Source organism: Phodopus roborovskii, unplaced genomic scaffold (assembly GCF_943737965.1).
Source record: "Phodopus roborovskii unplaced genomic scaffold, PHOROB, whole genome shotgun sequence".
NCBI classification, from domain to species: domain Eukaryota; kingdom Metazoa; phylum Chordata; class Mammalia; order Rodentia; family Cricetidae; genus Phodopus; species Phodopus roborovskii.
This window is the reverse complement of record NW_026126541.1, coordinates 13,536,439-13,557,344: the sequence shown is the minus strand read 5'-3', so window position 1 is coordinate 13,557,344 and position 20,906 is coordinate 13,536,439. Positions and strand designations below refer to the sequence as shown.

General features: G+C 46.5%; 1 protein-coding gene across 1 annotated transcript in view; it reads left to right on the top strand.

The window, feature by feature from the left end:
- The window catches only part of Cnnm2 (cyclin and CBS domain divalent metal cation transport mediator 2), a 123,273-nt gene that overhangs the window by 76,962 nt on the left and 25,405 nt on the right, over window positions 1-20,906 (top strand). Inside the window, exon 2 of the mRNA XM_051199610.1 lies at window positions 18,943-19,086. Within this exon, the coding sequence (XP_051055567.1) occupies window positions 18,943-19,086 (144 nt within the window). The remainder of the gene's footprint in view (window positions 1-18,942; window positions 19,087-20,906) is intronic.

Below are 20,906 nucleotides of genomic sequence, written 5' to 3'. Positions count from 1 at the left end.
CCAACAGTGCTTTATTCATTAACCAATAAGAGAAACATATTTACAGAATGACATCTCCCATCATGTGCAGGCTGTGTAGTGTGTTCAGTGTGCAACTGGACACCTTAGCCAGGAAGGATGCAGAGCTGAAGGCACTGAGGAGATTCCTTGGGGGGCTTTACCTGACTAGCCAGGCATGGCAGCCTGTGTCTGTAATCCCAGAACTTGGGAAGTAGAGGCAGGTGGGTCAGGGGTTCAAGGCTACCCAGCAAGTCAGAGACCACTCTGGGCCACCTGTCTCAATTCACAGTGATTTTTAGTCGAGATAAGCACTTTATCACTTATGATTGCATACAACAGTGTATAGAATTGCAAGTCTCCATGTCGTTCTTACTGGATCACAAACTTACCTTATCGGAATCTCCCTGAAGGAGAGATTTACATCAAAGTGTCATTGTTCTTTCTATAGTTTTTCTAAGGATGTACAAATAATACAGATGGGATCATTCCTTGAATAATATAGATTTTTCTTATTGCATGTAGATAATTTCCATAGCCTTATTATTATTAAGTTTTCCCACTACATAAATCTGGCCTTTTAGGCCAGACTTGTATTGATGAACACATAGGTGATTTTTTAAAATATAATTTTTGAGAGAATAATACATAATAACCTAATTTATTCCTACCTTTCCTCCCTCTAAACCTCCTCATGTACCTCTCCCCACTCTTTACATTTATAACCTTTTCTTCTTTAATTGTTGTTACATATGTGTATGTGTATGTGCATGTGCATGTGTGTGCCTGACAGTTTGGTATTGGGTAACCAATGGTGTAGTCTTCTCTAGGGAAGACTATTCCTCCTACTCTTAGAATTCCAAAGTTGCTGCCTGAAGTTCTTTGTCTAGGTTTGAGGCCTTGTGACCTTTCCTCCTTCCATGTTAGCTTATCTATTGGTGGCATCCACACTTAGGTCATGTTTAACCAAGATGGTGGTGAGACTTCATGGGTGTAGCTTCTCTGACATTTCTAGAAGACACAGATTCACAGCAGTCCTCGTGTTCATTTTTCTCGGACAATCTTGTCCCACCCCTCTGCCACAATGATGTTGTAATGGATCCATTGGGACTGAACTCAACACTCTGCCTTGTGTTCAGTTATGGTTCCTGTAATGGTCTCCATCTGTTGCAAAGAGAAATTTCCTTGGTGATGGGTGAGGACTACACTCTAGGTTGTCTTCTGACCTCCACATGTATGCGGCGGAATGTACTCACCTGCACTCATACACATGGGCACACATACAGATGCACATACTACACGTGAGAAGATGGCTCAGCTGGCAGAAGCCCTTAGGGTCAACTCTGACAGCCTGGAATGGAGAGAGCTGACCCTGCTGGAGCAGAGCTGAGAAAATCCATTTGGACCGGGAAAGGTTCTCTGTGGCTGAGGGTTCAGGGTCTCAGGCTGGAGTTACTTGACTGTGTTGCCTGTGGGCTTCTAGAACATAGCAGGGCCTCACCTCATTGTCAGCAGGGATCACAGGAGAGCAAGTGGAAAGGGCTGAGGACAAGATGTCTCTTAAAGAGTGACATCCTCTTGGGGCTGGGGGATGTACCAGTGGTTAAAGGTGCTTTCTGTTCATCCAGAGAGCCTGAATTTATTTCCAGCACTCATGTTGGATGACTCAAGATTGCTTATAATGCCAGCTCCAAGGACTATGACCCTGAGAGAGAGAGGTGAGAAACCATCTTTGTGTGTGTGTGTGTGTGTGTGTGTGCGTGTGTGTGTGCGTGCACGTGTGTTGTCTGTATGTACTCTTTAAGTAGGATCTATGTCCCGTTTCCATTGATTCCCAATAACTCATCAAAATTATGAACTCACTAGTGGGTTGGTCCATCAATGAGATCGGCAAGCTCAAGATCCAGTCCCTCCCCCAAAACCTATCTCTGCACATTGAGCATCAGAGCCCACACCTTCCACACACAGCCTTTTAGGGAACATTTCTGATCCAGCCATGATTTTAGGTGCATTTTAAGAGATACTGGAGGGGAAGCAGGCAGTAGAGTTGTGGGAAGGGATGGTAAAGAAGTTTATAGTAGAAAATGTTATGTTTTAAAGGTCATCAGATTACATTTTTTTTCTTTTCTATAACAATGATGTGTTTGAGGGTTCTGGGGACAGGAAGCAGAAGAGTAAAATGCCAGGGTTATTTTAATAACAACAATGGGGAAAACCTTGAAGTGTCTTTATGTCCCATGGTTTTTAGTTTTCAGAAATACTGATTACATTGGATAAGAAGTTGAACTTGAGTTTTTCTTCCAGATCCACTATTCAGTGACTTCTTAAAATGCTTAAAATAGCTCTCTCCCTTCGTATGATACAATTGCAATTAATCGCACCTTAACTATGTAATAATCCAGTAGCATTTTCAACCTTGTTGCAAACTGCATTCACCTGGAAAGGCTTCTTAGAAAGGGAAGGTCTAGCAAACGCAGGGGTTATAGGCAAACACAGTCACTCTTGGATGTTTATGTGGGGTTATGGGCAAACACGGTCACTCTTGGATGTTTATGTGGGAGCTGGGTTCCCCAAGTCAGGTCATCATGCAGTGGGTAAGGTGCAGCACTCTTAGCCGCTGAGCCATTTCCCCTAGCCCGATAAAGTTTTCCTTACACGAAAACTCACACTTATTTCTCCTTGGATCAGGTTTTTTGTTGTTGGTGTTGGTGGCTTTTTTATTTTGTTTTGCTTTTTTCCTGTGCCAGGGATCAAATCCAGTGTCTTGCATGTGCAGGCCAGTGCCATGCCACTCAGCTGGGGGTGACCCTTCCTTTTCAGCCATTTTAAAAAGAAATATTGACTTCCTTTCCTAAAGTTTCCACTGTCAGACACATGTATGGTATGATTTGATGTACAGCATTCTTTTCGTTCTGTTTATGGTCCAGGGGATTGAACCTAGGACCTCATGTATACGAGGCCAGCACACTACCATTTAGCCACAATCCCAGTCCTGGGCTACAGTATTTGTGAGCATAGTGTCTGTGCTTAGATCATTTGATCCACTGTAAAATTCATTCTTATGCATGAAGATGTAATTGCATGTTGGTCTTATTTACTATAGAAATCATCCAAAAGGTAAGATTAGCTGATATAAAAATGTGTAGCTTACAAAGGTCTAGATGACTTTTAGTCTTCAAATTAAAATTCAAGGCAGTATTAAGTCATAAGACTGGAGTATGTATTCCTGAAAACCAGCTATCAGCTGCGCTGGCCTGTCACTGGTCTGTCAGACACTTACCTGAATAGTATGCCCGGCCTGCATCCATCATCTTGACCAGAGCTCTGAGTCTACAAGAAAGACAGAAATAGACCCCTTGGTTTTAGAACAAGCCCCTTAGTTCTATGGAAGAACCACCTGTCTCTTGGGAAAGATGCAAAGTTCCCATCATCCCAGCCTAAGAGCCATCTTTTGTCTTAGCCATATTTTCCATTGCTGATCATTTACTAGGAAAACATTCCAGTGTGTGCTACAGACCACCAAAAAAGATGAAGTGGAGATGCCCGGCATGCCTCACTATTTATAAGAACATATTTCCTCAAAAGATGGGAAAATCCAAGCCTTTAAATACTCAGGGAGAGGGGAATAATGGAAAAAGTCTCAGCCTCTGGTCCTAGTGGCTGTCCTAGAAGGCCACGAGACCTTGTCACAAATCATTTGGATGGCCCATCAAGCGAGTCACATAAGGACTGGAATTTTCTATTATTACTTCACTTAGGGTTCGCAGTTAAAGGCTCTGCTCGCAAGACTGAAGAATAAGCAAGACAGAGACGGAGCTGCTGTGAGCCCATCTGTGGCTCATGGTCGGAGCGTGACTTAGAGGGGAGGCTAAATGTTGGAAATAGCGGGGTAGTGGGGAGTGACTTGGCTGCTTGTGTTTGGAACACAACTACAGTGTAGTCTAGGTTAACTTTTTGTTTGGGAAGGTTTTTTTGTTATTTTTCTTCCTAGATCTGTTAGCTATTTCTGCTGAGAAGTTCACCGAGTGGCTCTGTCTCACATGGCCCTCACACATTCACTTGTCCACACAGGTGATCTGTTGTTCATTGTCTCAGCTTTGGACATGAGTACTTAGGCTTAGTCTGGTTTGACTTTTGCCATCTGCTTGCTACATCTCTGTGGTGCACATCCTGAATCTGTCATCATGGTTAAGCCAGAGAGAAACAGAACCAGCAAGAGAACCAGCATGTGCCCCCCTTTCCTGGGCAGCACAATAGAGCCAACCCCATTGGCAGAGGGGTGGGTGAGCATGGGAAAGACGTCTTTTCCCCATCAATGCCCGAGGCATTGGCCCTGTCCCTCATCAGCTGCAATACTAGGGAGAATGACCTGTCCTTCAGACCCAAAGCACCAGGATTTCCACAACACAGGGCAACAGCAGGATAGCCAAGTTCCAGTGAGGGCCCAGCAGCAATAGTGAAGCAGAAACCAGAGGCCTCAAAGCAGACCGATAACTCTTTGCAGTGAGCACTTGCAGGTGAAGATGTATGGACAAAAAGGGTTTCCTGCACTGTGTCACACTCCAGTGTCCATGATAAGACTGATTTTTTTTTCCTTTTCTTTTTCTCCTAATTTTTTTGGGGGAAGTGGGGGTTTGCAAGGGCAGAAGGTAGGCATGAATGGGATGGAGACACATGATCTGAAAGATACACACACACACAAATAAATAGAAAGAAAGTTACAAAAGAATAGAAGTACATGCACTTAGGAATTGGTTTGTTTCATGGGGCCATCTAAGAGTTCAAGGTGAGAAGGATTAGTCATCAGAAGAGGTCATCTGCAGGCTGGAACCTCAGTCACATCTGAAGCTGTCTTCAGGCGGAATGTCTCTCTCTTTCAGAAGGCTGCCTTCTGGCTACAAGAACTTCCATCTATCTGATTAAACCAGGCTCATCCAAAATACTCTCTTAAAATCAGTGCAGTGGGGTCTTTGATTTACATCTGCAGATCTCTCCATAGCAGTGCCTGGATTAGTGTTTGTATGATTTGCTGGGGTCTCTTAGATTTGTCTCACTGGGAGAAGCTATGGGAGAAGCTGTCTGGAGAGGTAATACGGCCTCAGAAGAGCCTCTGTGGGCGCTGGGGCAGGGATCAAGGCCCAGGTCTCTGCTGCCCTTGAAAAGCATGTCTGTGTGCTTCAGCTAGGGAAGCAGGGTTGTCTAATCTTGTCCTATTCTTGGGTTTTCACAAATTGCTTGTAGACAGGTACATCTGTAATTCTGGATACTCAGCACCCAAGGGGACAACTTAATGACACCCCAGCTCAACAATAAGGTCCATATGACACAAATTCTTTTGATTAAAAGATTATATATATATATATCTCAAAAGCTAAACATTAAAAGCCACTGCCAGTAGAACTAAGTGCTCATTTCATTGAAGAAAATACAGTTCTTCTGGAGCCAGACATGGCGGCATACACCTGTAGTCATAGCTCTTGAGGAGACCGAAGGAAAAGGATTGGCACAAGTTTGAGTCCAACCTGGGCCACAATGTGAGACTATTTCAAAACAGGAAAATCAGAAACAAAATGCACTGGACGGGATCCCTGTGACTAGCGTGTTCTGCTGGCATCCTGCAATTATGTCCTAGTGTCGCAAGATATTATGGCTAGAAAAAAGGGTTAAATCACATGGGGCCATGAACAAAAATATGTGGGACTTTATTTCTTGTAACTGTTCGTGACTATGCAGTTATCTCAAAGTTAAAGTTTGCTAAGTGCTGCAGGGTCTGGGGATGTAGCATAGTTGATAGGATGATTGTTTAGCATGGACGAAACCCTGGGTTTGAGCCCCAGCATGAATAAAGCCAGGTGTGCTGGCAGATGCCTGTAATCTCTGGATGGCAGTCAGGGGTTCATGGTTATCCTTGGCTGCGTGGAGAAGTGGAGGCCAGCCTAGGAGTAAATGAGACCCTGTCTTCAAAAACATGAAAATCCTTTCATAATGAGCACTCATTTCCTAGCTTTTCCTTTAATGACATTTGTTTCAGCAAGAAATCCTAGCACTTAAGAGACGGAGGTGGAAAGACAGAGTTTGAGACCACCCTTGCTTAGTGTGGTGGTTTGAAAGAAAATGGCCCCCGAAGGGAGTGTCATTATTAGAAGGCGTGGCCTTGTTCCAACAAGGTGCGGTCTTGTTGGAGGAAGTTTGTCACTGTGGAGGCAGCCTTTGAGGTCTCATATGCTCAAGTCACACCCAGTGGGATAGTTCATTTCCTGTTGCCTTTGGATCAAGATGTAGAACTCTCCAGCACCATGTCTGCTCTCAGGCCGCTGTACCAGCACCGTGTCTGCTCTCAGGCCGCCGTACCACAGCCGCCATGCTCCCTGCCATGATGACAATGGGCTGAACCTCTGAAACTGTCAGCTGCCCACCTCAGTTAAATGTTTTCCTTTATAAGAGTGCCGTGGTCATGACATCTCTTCACAGCAATAGAAACCCTAAACTAAGACATTTATATAACAAATCAGGGCTAGCCTGTGCTGCATGAGACCTTGTCTCTAAAAACCTTCATTTTGTTAAGGGGCTAAACATCTGCTTATAGCTAGCCATGGGAACCAAGGCTGTCAGTCAGAATGGAAAGAATATAAGGAATACATATGAACGGAAGCTCCGGAAGCACCGGTGTCTTTGGCAGCATCCTTGTTTCTGACCTGGACCATCACTGCAGCTCTGAGTGAAGCCTTCTTGCAGCTTTGCACATCTGGATGCATGCATTGCAATTATTTGAGTAAGACCCAAGAACCTAGAAATACACAGCAATAGCATGGTGGCACACACCTATAATCCCAGGACTAGAAACACACAGCAATAGCATGGTGGCACACACCTATAATCCCAGGACTAGAAACACACAGCAATAGCATGGTGGCACACACCTGTAATCCCAGGACTAGAAACACACAGCAATAGCATGGTGGCACACACCTGTAATCCCAGGACTAGAAACACACAGCAATAGCATGGTGGCACACACCTGTAATCCCAGGACTTGGGAGGTTCAGACAGGAGGGTTGGGAATGCAGGGTCATCCTTGGCAACATAGGAAGGTTGAGGGTAGGGAGAGCCAGTTATGATTCTGTCTCAAAATGTCTCCCACTCAAAAACTGCTCAAGAGATTTAAGTAAATTTGTAACTTGTAAAGTTACACACTACATATTTGCATGCATGTACATGTGCCAGACTGTATATGAAATTCTGGGGTACTTCAGGTACTGTCCTATGAGAATGTCGACGTCCTTGCAGGAACAACACCCACCTCCCCTAAATCTCTGCTGATGGGATTGTTGCTAACCAGGGCAGCAACACTTATGATCTTACTATACTATGTAGAGCTGTTCATGGAGAAGCAAAATTCAACCACACATTTTGAAAACATTTTTAAAAATCTACAAACAGTTCTTTTAAACATTGTATTTTGAGGAATCCTCAGGAGTTGGGTGGAATTTCATGGCAGAGTGCTTCCTTGGCATAAGCAAGGCTAGTTCGGTCCCAGCACCACACATTCACAGAAAAGATGCTTCAAATTGATGGCATTTTCCATGTCCCCAGTAATTTCAGGGCTGTAAGGTTCTAGACTGAAGAGCGGGGAGGAGGGGCCCATGCTCTGCTTCAGGGTTAGGAACTAGGTACTTAATAGGTACTTAAGAAAAGTGGATGGAGCTTTGAGACCATTGGAGTGGCTACTCCAGGCAGCTCTCTCTCTCTCTCTCTCTCTCTCTCTCTCTCTCTCTCTCTCTCTGTGTGTGTGTGTGTGTGTGTGTGTGTGTGTGTGTTGCCCTGACAAGGAGACCAAGAACCTTCAACCTTAAGTTGTTCATGGTGTGCTACTGCTTGGCCCCTGGGGGAAAGACTTTTCTACTGTTTCTCTTTAATTCTTTCTGTCTGTCTTCTCAGAAGGTGGTAGGGATTCAATTCAGAGAATGTGCCTTTCCAAAGAGGCTTGGCCCTTGCTCCTTAACAGGTACATGTATCCCTTAGGAGGACATGATTACCCAGTCACTGCCCTGACCTCAGAGTTGCTCCAACAGCAAAAGGCTGGGAGCAAGCCACCCATTGAAAACCACCCCACCCCATCCCTGCATTAATAGATCTTTCAGATTCCTTACAACTACATGGTCTTATCGAGAGGTAATATCTGTGTCACATAAACCTATGTCCTCACTGAAGCTGCCCTGGCATCTCAGACCTCACTGGGGTATGTCACTGTGGCTTGTGTGGAGGCGCTGCCCCATGAGGAGGTTTGCATGGCCACCCACTCATCAGCCTTTGGGATTTTTGGAACTAGTGATGCTTTTGGTAAAGGGGGGGCTTTTGTGTCCTAGAATAGCGGCAGCTATCATCATTTAGAGCCAGTGATTTCTATATACAGCAAGTGCTTCTATATATACACGCACACATTGTTTATGGAGCACTATTTTAAGATCTGTGTCACATTTTTCTGGTTACTTTATGGTGGGAAAATTCAATTGGAAAAAATGTGCTTAGCTCTAGTGGGGACGGTAAGGTAAAATAAGCACTTAAAAAAAGAAAACATGAAGTTTGCTGTTTTATTTTTACTTTAGCTTTTAGGAGTACAGAAATAGCTAGGTGCTAACTCCCTAAATGAAATTCAATCACGTTACTTCTCCTTTGGCAAGTTAAGCCCCTGTAGCTCTTATTGTAATATCAGATCCTAGCAGTAGATCTACAAGACACATGTAAGCATGTGTCTGGGTATTTGCTAGAAAAATCCATGGAAAGGTTGCTTTTGTATAAGCTGTGTGACTTGTAATGGAGGTGTTTCCTCTGGGTTTCTGCATCTGTTGGTTGAGGGGGAAGTGGGTGATTAAAGGGCTTGTCTCTGTCTACTATCAAGAGTGACCGCCTGAGAACCATCCCAGAGCAAGCTTGCGGCAGGCAGCGCGGGAGGAGGAAGTGCTGGGATTATTTTCCTGTTCTGCATAGGGAATGAACAGCAGGTGGGGTCAGTGGTTCTCAACCTGTGGGTCGAGAACCTTCGGAGTCCTTCCATGGGGTTTCTCTAAGACCACTGGGAAACACAGATATTTACTTTATGAATCATAACAGTAGCAAAATTACAGTTATGAAGTAGCGACAAAATTAATGTTAGGGTTGGGGTCACCACCACATAAGGATCTGTACTAAAGGGTCATAGCGTTAGGAAGGTTGAGAACCACTTGGCTAGGTGCTGTGGGAGAATGGGGGGGGGGTGAGGTCCTAGCGGGAGAAGAGAAGGACCTCAGGGTGAGGTGGAGAGAGACAGGTGCTTTGGGAGAATTTAGACAATGCGCTCAGAGTTGAGAATTGCAAGTGTTTCTAGGGGGTGGGGGATGGAAAAGCTGCTTAATACAGTTTAAACCATAGGCAGAGTTACAAATAAGGGAAATGGTAAAGGATCCAAAGCCCAGGAAAGGCTCAAAGCTGGTCTCTGTCAAGAGCCTGTCCATCTACGGTGTCGTGGGTGACAAAGGACAACTCTAACTGCCCTGACCACCAGTGCTTTTTTTTTTTTAAACGGCTGCTGTCTGTATGGAAACTGCTGTGCCTCCTACCACCCAGAGTCAGACTCCTCTACTGCACCTGCCTTCCCACACAGCTACGAGTTCTCTCTGGCCCTATTATGGCTACTGTGAAACTTTCCCATCCCCCCCACCCCCATCAATTTGCATCCATCCCCATCTGCCACCGCCGCCTTGTGAATTGTAAGTGGTACGTGCTGTCTTCTGATCCGCACTCCAAAGACCTTTGTCTCTGGGATCATCTTCCTCTTTTTCGTCGTCTCTTGTGTGGCTGTCTCCCTGTCCCCAGTATTGCCATGTTCCCTGGAGCCCTGAAACAGTCTCCTACCCTCTCGCGGCTCATGTTCGTTCCCTTTGATGTGTATTCAGCTGCTCAGGAGATGTTCCTGGCTCTCTGGCCTGGAGGTTAAGTTCTGGTGACTGGTGATCGTACAGGGTTGCTCCCTGAATGGCCTGGTCCCGCTTTTGGACATCATAGTTTCTGTCAGTAGTGTGATCCCCAGTGCTGAATCCTGTGGTCATTGCACTTTGTAAAACTACACATCTCCTCATAGTCTTCCATGGCATCTGTCGCTCTTTTGTGAGGGGTCCTGGTGTTCTCTAAGTGTTACCTGCCTCTTGACATGCAAGAACTGCAAAATTTTGAAGCGGCCTCTCTGGTCTTCCTTCTCTTCTGGTACTGTTTTTTTTCTGGGCCAGATACAAGCCAGTGGTATTTTGCAAAGCCTTGGGTTGGTCTCTCTACCCAGCTGCACGAGGCCCTTTTTTAGTCAGGCTCTGCCACTGTGAAGTGGCAGCGCTCAGTTTAGACCCTCCGGGTCTCCACCGTGGACGGGACTGTCGCTCCTCAACTCTCCCCGTCGTATTCATGGAGCTGGTGGGCTTCTGTGAAGGCAGGAGTTCACAGGTTGGTTTTGAGCTGACCCTGAAGTAATGGTTCAAGAGGTGTGGGAGTCAATGGGGAACAAAAAATGAAATCCTTTCAGTGTTTCTTATCGCCATATTAGTAATATACACAGGAGAAACCAAGAGACAAATACACAACACATTTAAAAAGTTTGTGTGTGTACATACATACATGCAAGCATGCAAGCGCCATAGAACATGTGTGGAGGTCAGAGAACAACTGTGGACTTGAGCGTATTGGTTCATTTCTTCTACCATGTGGGTCTCAGGGATGAATCTCAGGTTCTTAGGCCCCAAGAGTTTTACCCCAGAGCCAGCTTAGCAGCCTATGACGACATGAATAAATAACGAAGGCTGAGGATGGAGTGGAGAGCAAGCAGAGGGGGGAGGTACTGATGGGGAGAGTCACGGCTCTGGCTGCTCTGTGAATGGTTGAGGAGTGTACACCCAAGCCCCCCCCCTCACCCCTCCTCTCTCCCTGGGAATGTGAAGTGTCTTTCTCTCTGGCCTCCATGCTCCCACCCTGCCCCCATGTTCTTTATTACCAGCTGCTCAGGACTCTCAACACAGCAGCCAGGATGGCCCCTGAAAACGCCAGAACCTTCCAGGGCCTTGCCATCCCAGAGTAAAAAGCTGGTCTGTATTATGGTATGCTAGCCTTTCTCACTGCTGTGACCAGATAGATACCAGACAAAACTCAGCTTAAGGAAGAAGGGTTGTTTCTGGTTCAAGGTTTGAGAGCGCCTCCTGCCCTGGAAAGACATGGCAGTGGAGTGTGAGGTGGCAGGCCATACTGTTTACATTCCAGACGCAGAGGGCCATGGATGCACGTGCGCGCACACGAAGACACACACATGCAGACACACACACACGCATACACACACACGCATACACACACACATACACACAGACACACACACACACAGACACGCACACACACAGACACACACACACAGACACACACACACAGACACACACGCACAGACACACACGCACAGACACACACACGCACACACACACACACACTATACAGTATAACCCCCTAGCAGATGGAATGGTTGTCCCACCCTCAGTGAAACCTCCTGGAAACTAGAGGCATATCTCCTAGGTGATGTGGGGGTGGGGTTCAAGACAGGGTTTCTCTATGTAACAGCCCTGGCCGTGAATTCACAGAGATCTGACTGCCTCTGCTTTCCGAGGGCTGGGATTAACGCCTTCCTCTGCTGCTTCTGTTCCAACCGTGATGGCCTTGTCTCTGTTCCGTCAGCACATGAAGCATTCCCACCAGGGCCTCTGCTGTCCCTCTACCCACAGACTACCCGGCACGCCTACTTGGTTGGCTCCTTCGTGTCCCTCAGTTTTGTTTGGCAGGAAAGCTTTCCTCCAATTATTCGATCCCACCACCTCTTCCTCCTCACCACATACGTCAAGCACAAGCCCTTCTGTCTGTCTGTCCATTCTCTCAGCATCTGTCTTCCTGCTAGAACATTCCTTGAGAGCCAAAGCGTTGCTCTGTTTGCTGTGGAGTGAGCCGGGGCATTCAGTACACATCTGTTGGTACTTACAGAGTGAGCCTTTAGGATCTCTGTATGATGTTCTAGGCAGATCTCGCCTGGCCAGTCCGTATGTATAAGTCAGATTAAGTCCAATTCTCATGACATTTAGTGTACTGATTTCCTTGACTAACACAGTCTACTTTCCTTGGGAGATCTTAACTACAGCCATTAAATTGTATTTCCCATCTCAGGTTATTAGCTATTTGGGGCCAGAGCTCCAGCCTTGGAAAACGTTAGTTTCTTTCTCCATTAGGCCCATAGAGCTGCCTCTTGGGAACTGTATTGATTCCTGTTTGCGTTCCTACTGCAGCTTTGTTGGGAGGCCTGCCAAGAATTTCGTTTGCTCTGTCCTTGGTTGAGCGAGGGAGTGGTGACATCCCACGCTGGTGGTGCCCCCTGGAGCTGTGCGGTCCAGCAGTGATGGGGATCTGACGTGCAGGCTTGTTTCCCTTTACAGGGTTGCCTGTTTCTTTCCTTCCTGCCCTGCGTCATGCCTGGAGACCGCACAGGCTCCTTCACCTTGTGCTCATATCCTTAGGTCTTTGACTACTGGATGTCATTTTCTTTATTAGTACAGCTGTGTGTGCTTGTCCCTAATTTGGTTCTATTTCACATGCTGAATTTCACGTCACTGCCAGCACAGGAGGAGAGCAAAGGTGTTTGTCTTTTCATCAGGCAGTGGGTGACACACACTCTTGTCAGCATAATCCATCGGCTGACGATCAAAATACAGATGGTATCTGACACTGAATATTTGGGCCCAGCTGTTGTGGGATATTTGCACACTGTGAAGATATGGTGCTGTGATTGATTTAATAAAGAACGGAATGGCCAGTAGCTAGACAGGAAATATAGGCAGGACCTCCGAGCAGGGAAGAAATAACCGAGGTGCAGGAGGGAATCAGTCATATAGAACAAAAGGAAGGTAAAAAAAGCCACATTGTAAAATGTAGATTAATAACAGCAGGTTAAGTCATAATCAAACCTAAGGTAAGGCTGAGCTTCAAGTCTCTGTGTCATTATTTGGGAACTGGCTGACGAGACAGAGGACTCTTATACCCAGCAGCATGCTGATGTGGTGAACCCTTGGCATTCTAGGCTGACTTACCAGCCACAGAGAAGACACAAGCTAGAAACTTTCATCCGTGGGGCATGGAGGAGAAATTTGATCTTCACTTGCTTTGTATGTATTACCTAGCATAGCTCACTGTGGAGACTTCTTTCTTGAGGTCCACCCACGCAAGGCTCTGCCTTGAGTACCTGCAGCTAGGGAGCCATCCAGGGATTGGCTTCATAATCATGTCACAATTGACATGTAGCTCAGGGTAACCTCGGTTCCTGAGCCTCTTCCCCCACCCTCTGCCTACTAGCTAGCATCATAGTTTCACACCACGTACACCAAGTTTGCAGGCCCTTATGTGTCTCAAAGTTGCTTTTCTGCTTTCCATTCCAACTTAACCCCTCCAACCCTATAACCGAGAAAGGTCCTGTTCTGGCGGAGGCAGGAGGATTGCTGTGAGTTTGAAGCCAGTCCAAGCTGTGGAAGGAGGCCCTCTCTCAAATCAAAAGAAAAGAAAGCTCACTTTTACAATTGCCTTTCTTAGAAAGGTGTTTGCATTTTTCCTTTATCTCCAGGTGAAGCCTAAAGACAGGTTCCCACAGTGAGTGGTTAGTGAGGCAGGTGCCTGGAATGATGGCCCCTAGAGGCCCCCCCCCCACAACACCTCCCTGAGCGGCACACCAGGACGTGGGTCACCAGAAATTCCAGAGCTAAGAGAAAGCGGCTCTGGAACCGTGCAGAAGCTGCTGAGTTAGAGGTGAGGGTGTGAGTGGCTGTAAGGGGCTTGGAGGAAAACTTCATTTTCAGTCCAACAAGTCTGATTCACAAAAATGGCTTCTCCTGGAGTGCGGCCCTTCGTGATGTGTGTGCTTTGGAGCTGGTATTCCAAGTATGCCCATACGCATGCAAACTAGTCGCTCCGAGACAATCTGATTATGCAGTAGTTACTTTGTGAGCGAAGCGCCTCAGTGGAATGGAAACTTCATTTTGAGTCTAATATTAGACCTTGCTTTGGAAAATTCCTTTTAAATGATCACAAGCTGGGAATAGCGAAAGAATTTAACTTTGGACAGACAGCATTCACTAAGAATTTTTAACTGCTTATGCTAGGTCCTTGGGAAGGCTGATGTGAGAAACTGCTGGCTGATTGGCTAGGCCAGAGCGGACTTGGCTTCCTGCATGGTTTGCATCTGTAGCTCCTAAATTCCCCCCAAGTCTCCTTTGCTCTAAATATCTCCCTTCTTTGAGTGTGAGCTTGCAAGGAACAAGAAACTACCGGAATACCTCACTGTCCAACAACCTGAATTTGTTGACTTGCAAACATTGTTACCTCAAGGGCAATTAGCAAGGCAGAAACATCGATTTGTGGGTACCGCCAGACCAGCCGACCTGCAGAAGCACAACCACTTCTGAGTTCTAGAAGCCTGACCCATCTGCTTTCCAGAGACTGTTTGTAGTGTGACCTAACCTTCTACTTGAAGCACCCCTTCCATTTAAAAAGTTATGCAAATATTAACCAAATTTGAGGTTTCCATGTCATGTTTATATTCCCTTCTTTAAATTTTTATTTTGGATTCTTTGAGAAAACCAATATTATGTTTGAGAAGTGTCTTTTTTTTTTGTTTTAAAAGACTATTTTGAAATCACTGTGTGTGTTTAACTTAGATTCTCTTCTTCCTGTCAAGCTGGTAATAAGTTGATGGTGCCTTACCCTTGGGTAGATGAGTTACCCCTTACTGATCACCCAGTGGATAGTGGGTACCACCTCTGTTGGATGTCAGCCTTCCTACCAACCCTGTCCAGGAGTGACTGCCACAGCCTGGTCTGAGAGATCAGGAAACGGGAGCTCAGAAATGATCCTGTTTGCCTATCAACTTCTGATGCTGGGGTGGGGCCAGCAGTTGCCGGAGTTCAAATCCAGGCCTGTTGAACTTGGGAGCCTGAGTTCTTCCTTGACCCTCACCCATCCCCTAAAGCAGCAACACCAAGCATTGTCACATGACCCTTTTAATTTGTTGAATTTAACAGATCTTCTGGAGTCATAAAAATTATTGCCAGGGCCAGAGAGATGACTCAGCAGATAAAGACACTTGCTGGAAAGCCTGAGGTCAGATCCCAGAACCCACCTGAAGGCAGAAGAGCCCTGACTCCAAGTCTGCAAAGGCCGCCTTCTGACCCACACAGCGCACACACAAAATGGCTAGCTAAAAACACATTAAACTTCTGTTTATATGGATTATAACTTTTGCTATTTACTGTATGTGAATTAAAAACCACAAAACTTAAAACATTTACCTATCATCAGGCCATTTTAAAGGCCAATAATGAGACCATTGTGTGTTAACATAAATGGCATTTTTATTAAATATACGTGCTTTCCAAAACAGAAAACTAGGAGTAATGTCATGGTGAGGTTCTGTATTATCAGCTGGGTGTGAGGCAGGGCCGTATCTGCTGGAGTATAGGAGTCAAGTCTGCCCTCACACAGATAGGTATTTGGAAAGGGAAGGTATAAATCGTCACAACATCTTACTTTACACCCACGCTCTCTTTTGTTGAGTGTGAGGGTTGTGTATGTCGTATGTGTTGTTAGTGTAAGTGTGTGCATTTGTCTGTGTGGAGGCCTGAGGTCTCTTTCTTCAATCATTTTATACTTTTTTTTTTTTTTTTTTTTTTGAGACAATCTCATGGTTCTGAAGCTGATGGGTTCAGCCAGACAAGTACAGACAAGTAGGCTAGTTGAGGGTCAGGGGCCTAGATCTCTGCCCCCCAAACTGGCATTGCAGACATGTGCTTAGCTTTTAACATGTGTTCTAGAGGTCTGTCTTCTGGTCCTGTGCTTGTGGGGCAGGCCCCTTGTTGACTAAGCCATTCCTCTAGCCCAGTGGATGCTTTGTTCCTTTGCTTTTAAGATAAGGCCTCTCTATATAGCCTTAGCAGTCCTAAGACTGGCTCTGTAGACCAGGCTGGCCTTAAATTCACAGAGATCTGGGTGGATAAAAGGTGTGTACAGCACACCCTACCCAGTAGAATTACCTTACAGGTCGTCTGTGCTGTAGACCTGAAGTCCTGCCGATGGGTGTTGGGTACTCTGTCCTGTTAATACTCTTTGCTTGACATCTTTCAGAAGAATTTTGAAGAATATATGAGGAGTATCCCCTCTGCAACCAATCCACACAGAACCGATTTGTTCTTCTCCTTCTTTGGGAGGTGGGATAGGGTTGATGACTAGAGGGGACCTGAGCAGTGCACCTCAAGGTGACCAAGGTCATAAAACTCACACTGAGCACCTGCTGTAGGCTTAGGAGCCTGGGGCGACATGCAGCTGGACCCAGGTGAAGAGTCTGTAGGAATTCTCTGTAGGGGATTTTGTGACTTCTGTAAATCTAAAGGCTCATTGTTCCATCTTGTATTCGGGATTATTTACCCATGCATAATTCTCAAATTGCCATAGTCAGTTGAAGAAATTAGCAGGCCTGGAGAAATGACTCAGCAGTAAAAGCAGTAGCTGCTCTTCCAGAAGACCTACCTGGGTTTAATTTCCAATTGGTGGCTCACAATTTCAGTCCCAGGGGACCAATGTCCTTCCTTATCTTCATGGGCACCAGGCATACACATGGTACACAGACATACATGCAGGCAGAGCATCTGACACTTAAAATAAAAACATACAAATTGAAAAAGAATTGGCTCACCCAATTTTGGGTGTCTTTCAAAAGTTGCTGCACTGGATTATTCATTGTTTTAAAGGTTGTGTTCATTACTGTGACCACCCATCTCATCAAAGTGTTTACTGAGGGCTGGGGAAATGGTCTGTCGGTTAAAAAGCCTGCTGTGAAATGATAATGCCCTGAGCTTGGATCTCCAGCTTGTGGGAAGCAGGACATGGCAGGATGTGTGTGTAACGCCAGCCCTGCTCTAAGAGCTGACGGCCGCCAGTCTAGCCAGTCTAGCTTCAGGGTCAGCGAGATGCCTTGTCTTAATCAGTAGGAATGTGTCAATAAAGAAGAGACACACATGGCTTTCACACACATACACACACACACACACACACACACACACACACACACACACAGGCCTTTACTAAGAAGGCATCAAAGTCATGATAATGAGCCCAGTGGTGGTGGTGTGGGAGGCAGAGGCAGGTAGACCTCTGTGAGTCCAAAGCCAGCCTGGTCTGAAGAGTGAGTTCCAAGACAGCCAGCACTGTAGCACAGAGTCACGTTGTCTTGAAAAAACAGCAACAAAAACCAGAGTCATGATGGTGGATGTGAGTTTCTTAGAATTATAATTTTCTACTGAAATTACAACTTTTTAATCATGAACAACAAATTCTGCTCATGGTTTTTCTTGACAAAATAAGGTCACTTTGTTCATTCCCTCAAAATGTCTCAGATACCCATGTCTAAGCCATGGTTTGTCTTACAGTAATTCTATCAACTAAATGTGATGTTTAATGAGTCAGCTTGGCCTGGGTGGATGTATGCTCAATGGTAAAGCCTTCGCCTGGCATGTATGAGACCCTGGGTCCCTTCCCCAGCTCCACAAAAAGTAAAGGGTGTTGAAGGCAGCTCACAGCCAAGCTCCGTGTGTGCCTTTTTCTCAAGACAGCTGTTGTTACATAAACTGGGCTGTGTGTCTCAGGTCGTCAAGGAGAATGCCCAAAGATTCTTGGTGTAAGCATCTAATTTGCACTGCTGTGGTGAGGAGCTTCCTAGACACAGGGCCTCTCCCCTTCTGCTGTGGGTGTGTGCTGGTGGGTGGTGAGGCTGCTGCTTATTTCCATGGCGGTACTCTGGGACAAGTGAGGGAACTTGGCACTGTGGTCCAGCATCCGCAGAGTGGAGAAGGCCAGTAACATTTTAGTACTTGGGAGGACATGGCACTGCCTCAAGGGTCTCGGGCCTTCCATGGGTTTCTCTCTCCTTTTGAGAGAACGGTTAGTGTCACAGAGAAAGAGCTGATGGTGCCGAATGCCACGTCCATTCGGAAGCAAAGGTACAGGGCAGCCTGTGGACCGTGGTACTCCTCAGTATTACTTTAACGGCTCAGGAAGCCTCGTCCGTTTGGTTGTGGAGTTGGCTGCACTGTTAAATGCTGAAACATAGACTTTACTAACTCACTATCTAATTTTTCTGCCAAAAAAAAAAAAAAAAAAAAAAAAAAAACCCAAAAATGTTGCCAGGGAACTGTAGATGTTAGCTTTATAAGTAAAGGGCTCTGCTACACAAATGTTAGGAACTGAGTTCAAATCCCCAGCATCTGGGTAAAAAAGCAAGGCTTGAGGCTCAGTAAGGAAACAGTGTTTGCCAGGTAATCATGTAAACCGGAGTTCAGATCCTCAAGGCCTGTATGCAAGTTGGGCAGGCATGGTGGCCTCCAGAGGCAGGGACGGGTTTCCGTGAGCTCTGGGTTTAGTGGGAGACCTTGGCCCAGTAAAGCGAAGAGTGACAGAGGATGCCTGGTGTCAAGTTCAGGTCTTCGCACATACATACATGCACACATATGAGCCCACATACACGCAAGCGGGCACACATATACATATCATACATAGGTACATATGCAAATGAAAGAGAATGCCAGGTACATCGATGTGTACTTTTGGACCCCAGCTCTGGAAAGGTGGAGACAAGAGGAAGGATCCAGGGGTCCTCACTGGCCAACCAACCTGGAGAGTCAGCTAGAGGGCCTGTCTCAAAAGTAACGTGGAGAGCGACGAGGGGGACAGCCAGTGTTTGACCCCGCAGAGCAATAGGACAAACAGGCCCGAACTCGCTCGCCTGCTGTTCATAAGGTGTGTGAGGAGCCTGCTAAGGAACCTGGAAAGTGACCTCTGCAACTTTGTCTTCTGTCTTTAAAGGTAAATCTCACCTGGCCATTGTGCAGCGAGTGAACAACGAGGGGGAAGGGGACCCGTTTTACGAAGTTCTAGGAATTGTCACCTTGGAAGACGTGATTGAAGAAATCATCAAGTCTGAAATCTTGGACGAGACGGACCTGTACAGTAAGTAACAGTGTCTGTGTGTCCCCGGGCCTTTGCTGCTGCCAGCCAGCCTGCCACTTAAACCCTTCTGCCCGGTGCTGGGCCGCCTGCTGTAACTGCATGGTGTGCGTGCAGGCCTCGTTCCTTTACACGAGGAGAGCCACATGAGTGACGCTGAGTACAGTTTCTCCAGTAGAGCTTCTCCTGGCCATGAATTCACACCCAAGACAGGAGGAAACTGTTTCCTGTCACTTTTCAGGCATTTTAACATCCTTCTAATGCTGGCAAGGGATTTGTGTAGTTAAATTGATAGATGGCGGCTGATGACATTCCCTTGTTCCAGAATCTATGGATGGGGGCGGATGGGCTGAGCAAGGATAGGTGGCTGGGACAGTAATGCTGGTGTGACGCAGGAGTGGCGCTCAGTTTGCAGAACTGAGAACGCCAGAGCTGTGGAGACGGTTCGGGTGGAGAGGGCTGTGCAAACATGGCTTCCGAGCACCCACATAAGCCCCGGGGAGGGGATGGCTGGTGTTGGGTGCCAATGACTGCAGTTCCGGGAGGCAGAGACTCAAAAATGAGAGGGGGTGGTGACTCTGGGCTCACTAAGATGCCACTCTCCAAGACAAAGAAGCAAATAAATTCGGTAGGCAGCAGTAGATGAGCACATGCAAACGTTGACCTCCACCCTCCAACGATGCTCGCACAGGTACACACGCCGCCCCCACATGCACACAGAGAATATAGTTTTCTTGTTGTCTGCTTCATGGCCTTCAGGGCCTTCAGGGCAATGGTGAGTGTTTAGATCAGGCAAGGGAAGTCGCAGCGGTGAGCTTGCCCCGAGTGTTGGGCCTGCAGCATGCACAGCTGGCTCTCTGCACAAGGGGGCTGCAGCCTCACCCTATCCCCACTTTTATCATCTGGGCTTCGTTCTTTTTCAAGCCTGTTTATTTTATGCGTGGGTATTTCGCCTGCATGTGTGCACCACATGCAGACTCCAACAGTGCCATAGAGGGCACTGCATCCTCTGGAACTGGAGTTACAGATGGTTGTGGGTGCTGGGAATTGAACCCCGGTCCTCTGGAAGAGCAGCCAGTGCTCTTAACCTCTGAGCCATCTCTCAGCTCCATATGAGGCTCTTTGAAAGGTTAATCATGCCAGTGAGGGCCCCAGGCCCTGGGAATTGGGCAGGGATGGAGCATCTGGACGGTTTCCTCTCAGCTTTGAAACAGCGCCCATAGGACTTGGGCTATCTTAGTGCCCTGTGCATCCAGGAAAAACTTGCCATGCTCAAAAAGAGAGTGATCTTATCTGATCTGTTTTTATAAGGGAGCATTTCACATTTTTAAATTGCCAAGGTGTTGGAGCATCTACTATTAGAAAGGCAAACTTTTAAATGGCTGTCGCCTTTGAGAAATGTGTCCTTGTTTCCCATCTGTATAGCATTCTTATCTGTTTCATGCTTTTTACATTTGGAAGGTAGTTGGGGGCTTCCTAGTAGAGAATGTTGTTGCTTGTTTATGTTCTTTCCGTCCTTTTATGATCCTGTACAATGTCTGTGAGCCCACATGGGCATCAGTACCCACGTGGGAGTTAGCAGAGAGCAGGTGTGTGAGCCCCCCCCCCCAGTTCCGAGCTCCAACTCAGGTTGCTGAACTGTGGGACAGGTACTTCACCCACTGAGTCATGTCACCGCCCTCTTCATTCGAACCGATTGTGTGTCTGTATATTTCTGTTTTCCCTGGGGTAGTGCTTGCCTTTGGCACCACAATATAAATGATTATCAAAATCAAATCTTACATTCTTCTTTATGGAAATGTTACTAAGCCCCCAGTGAGGGG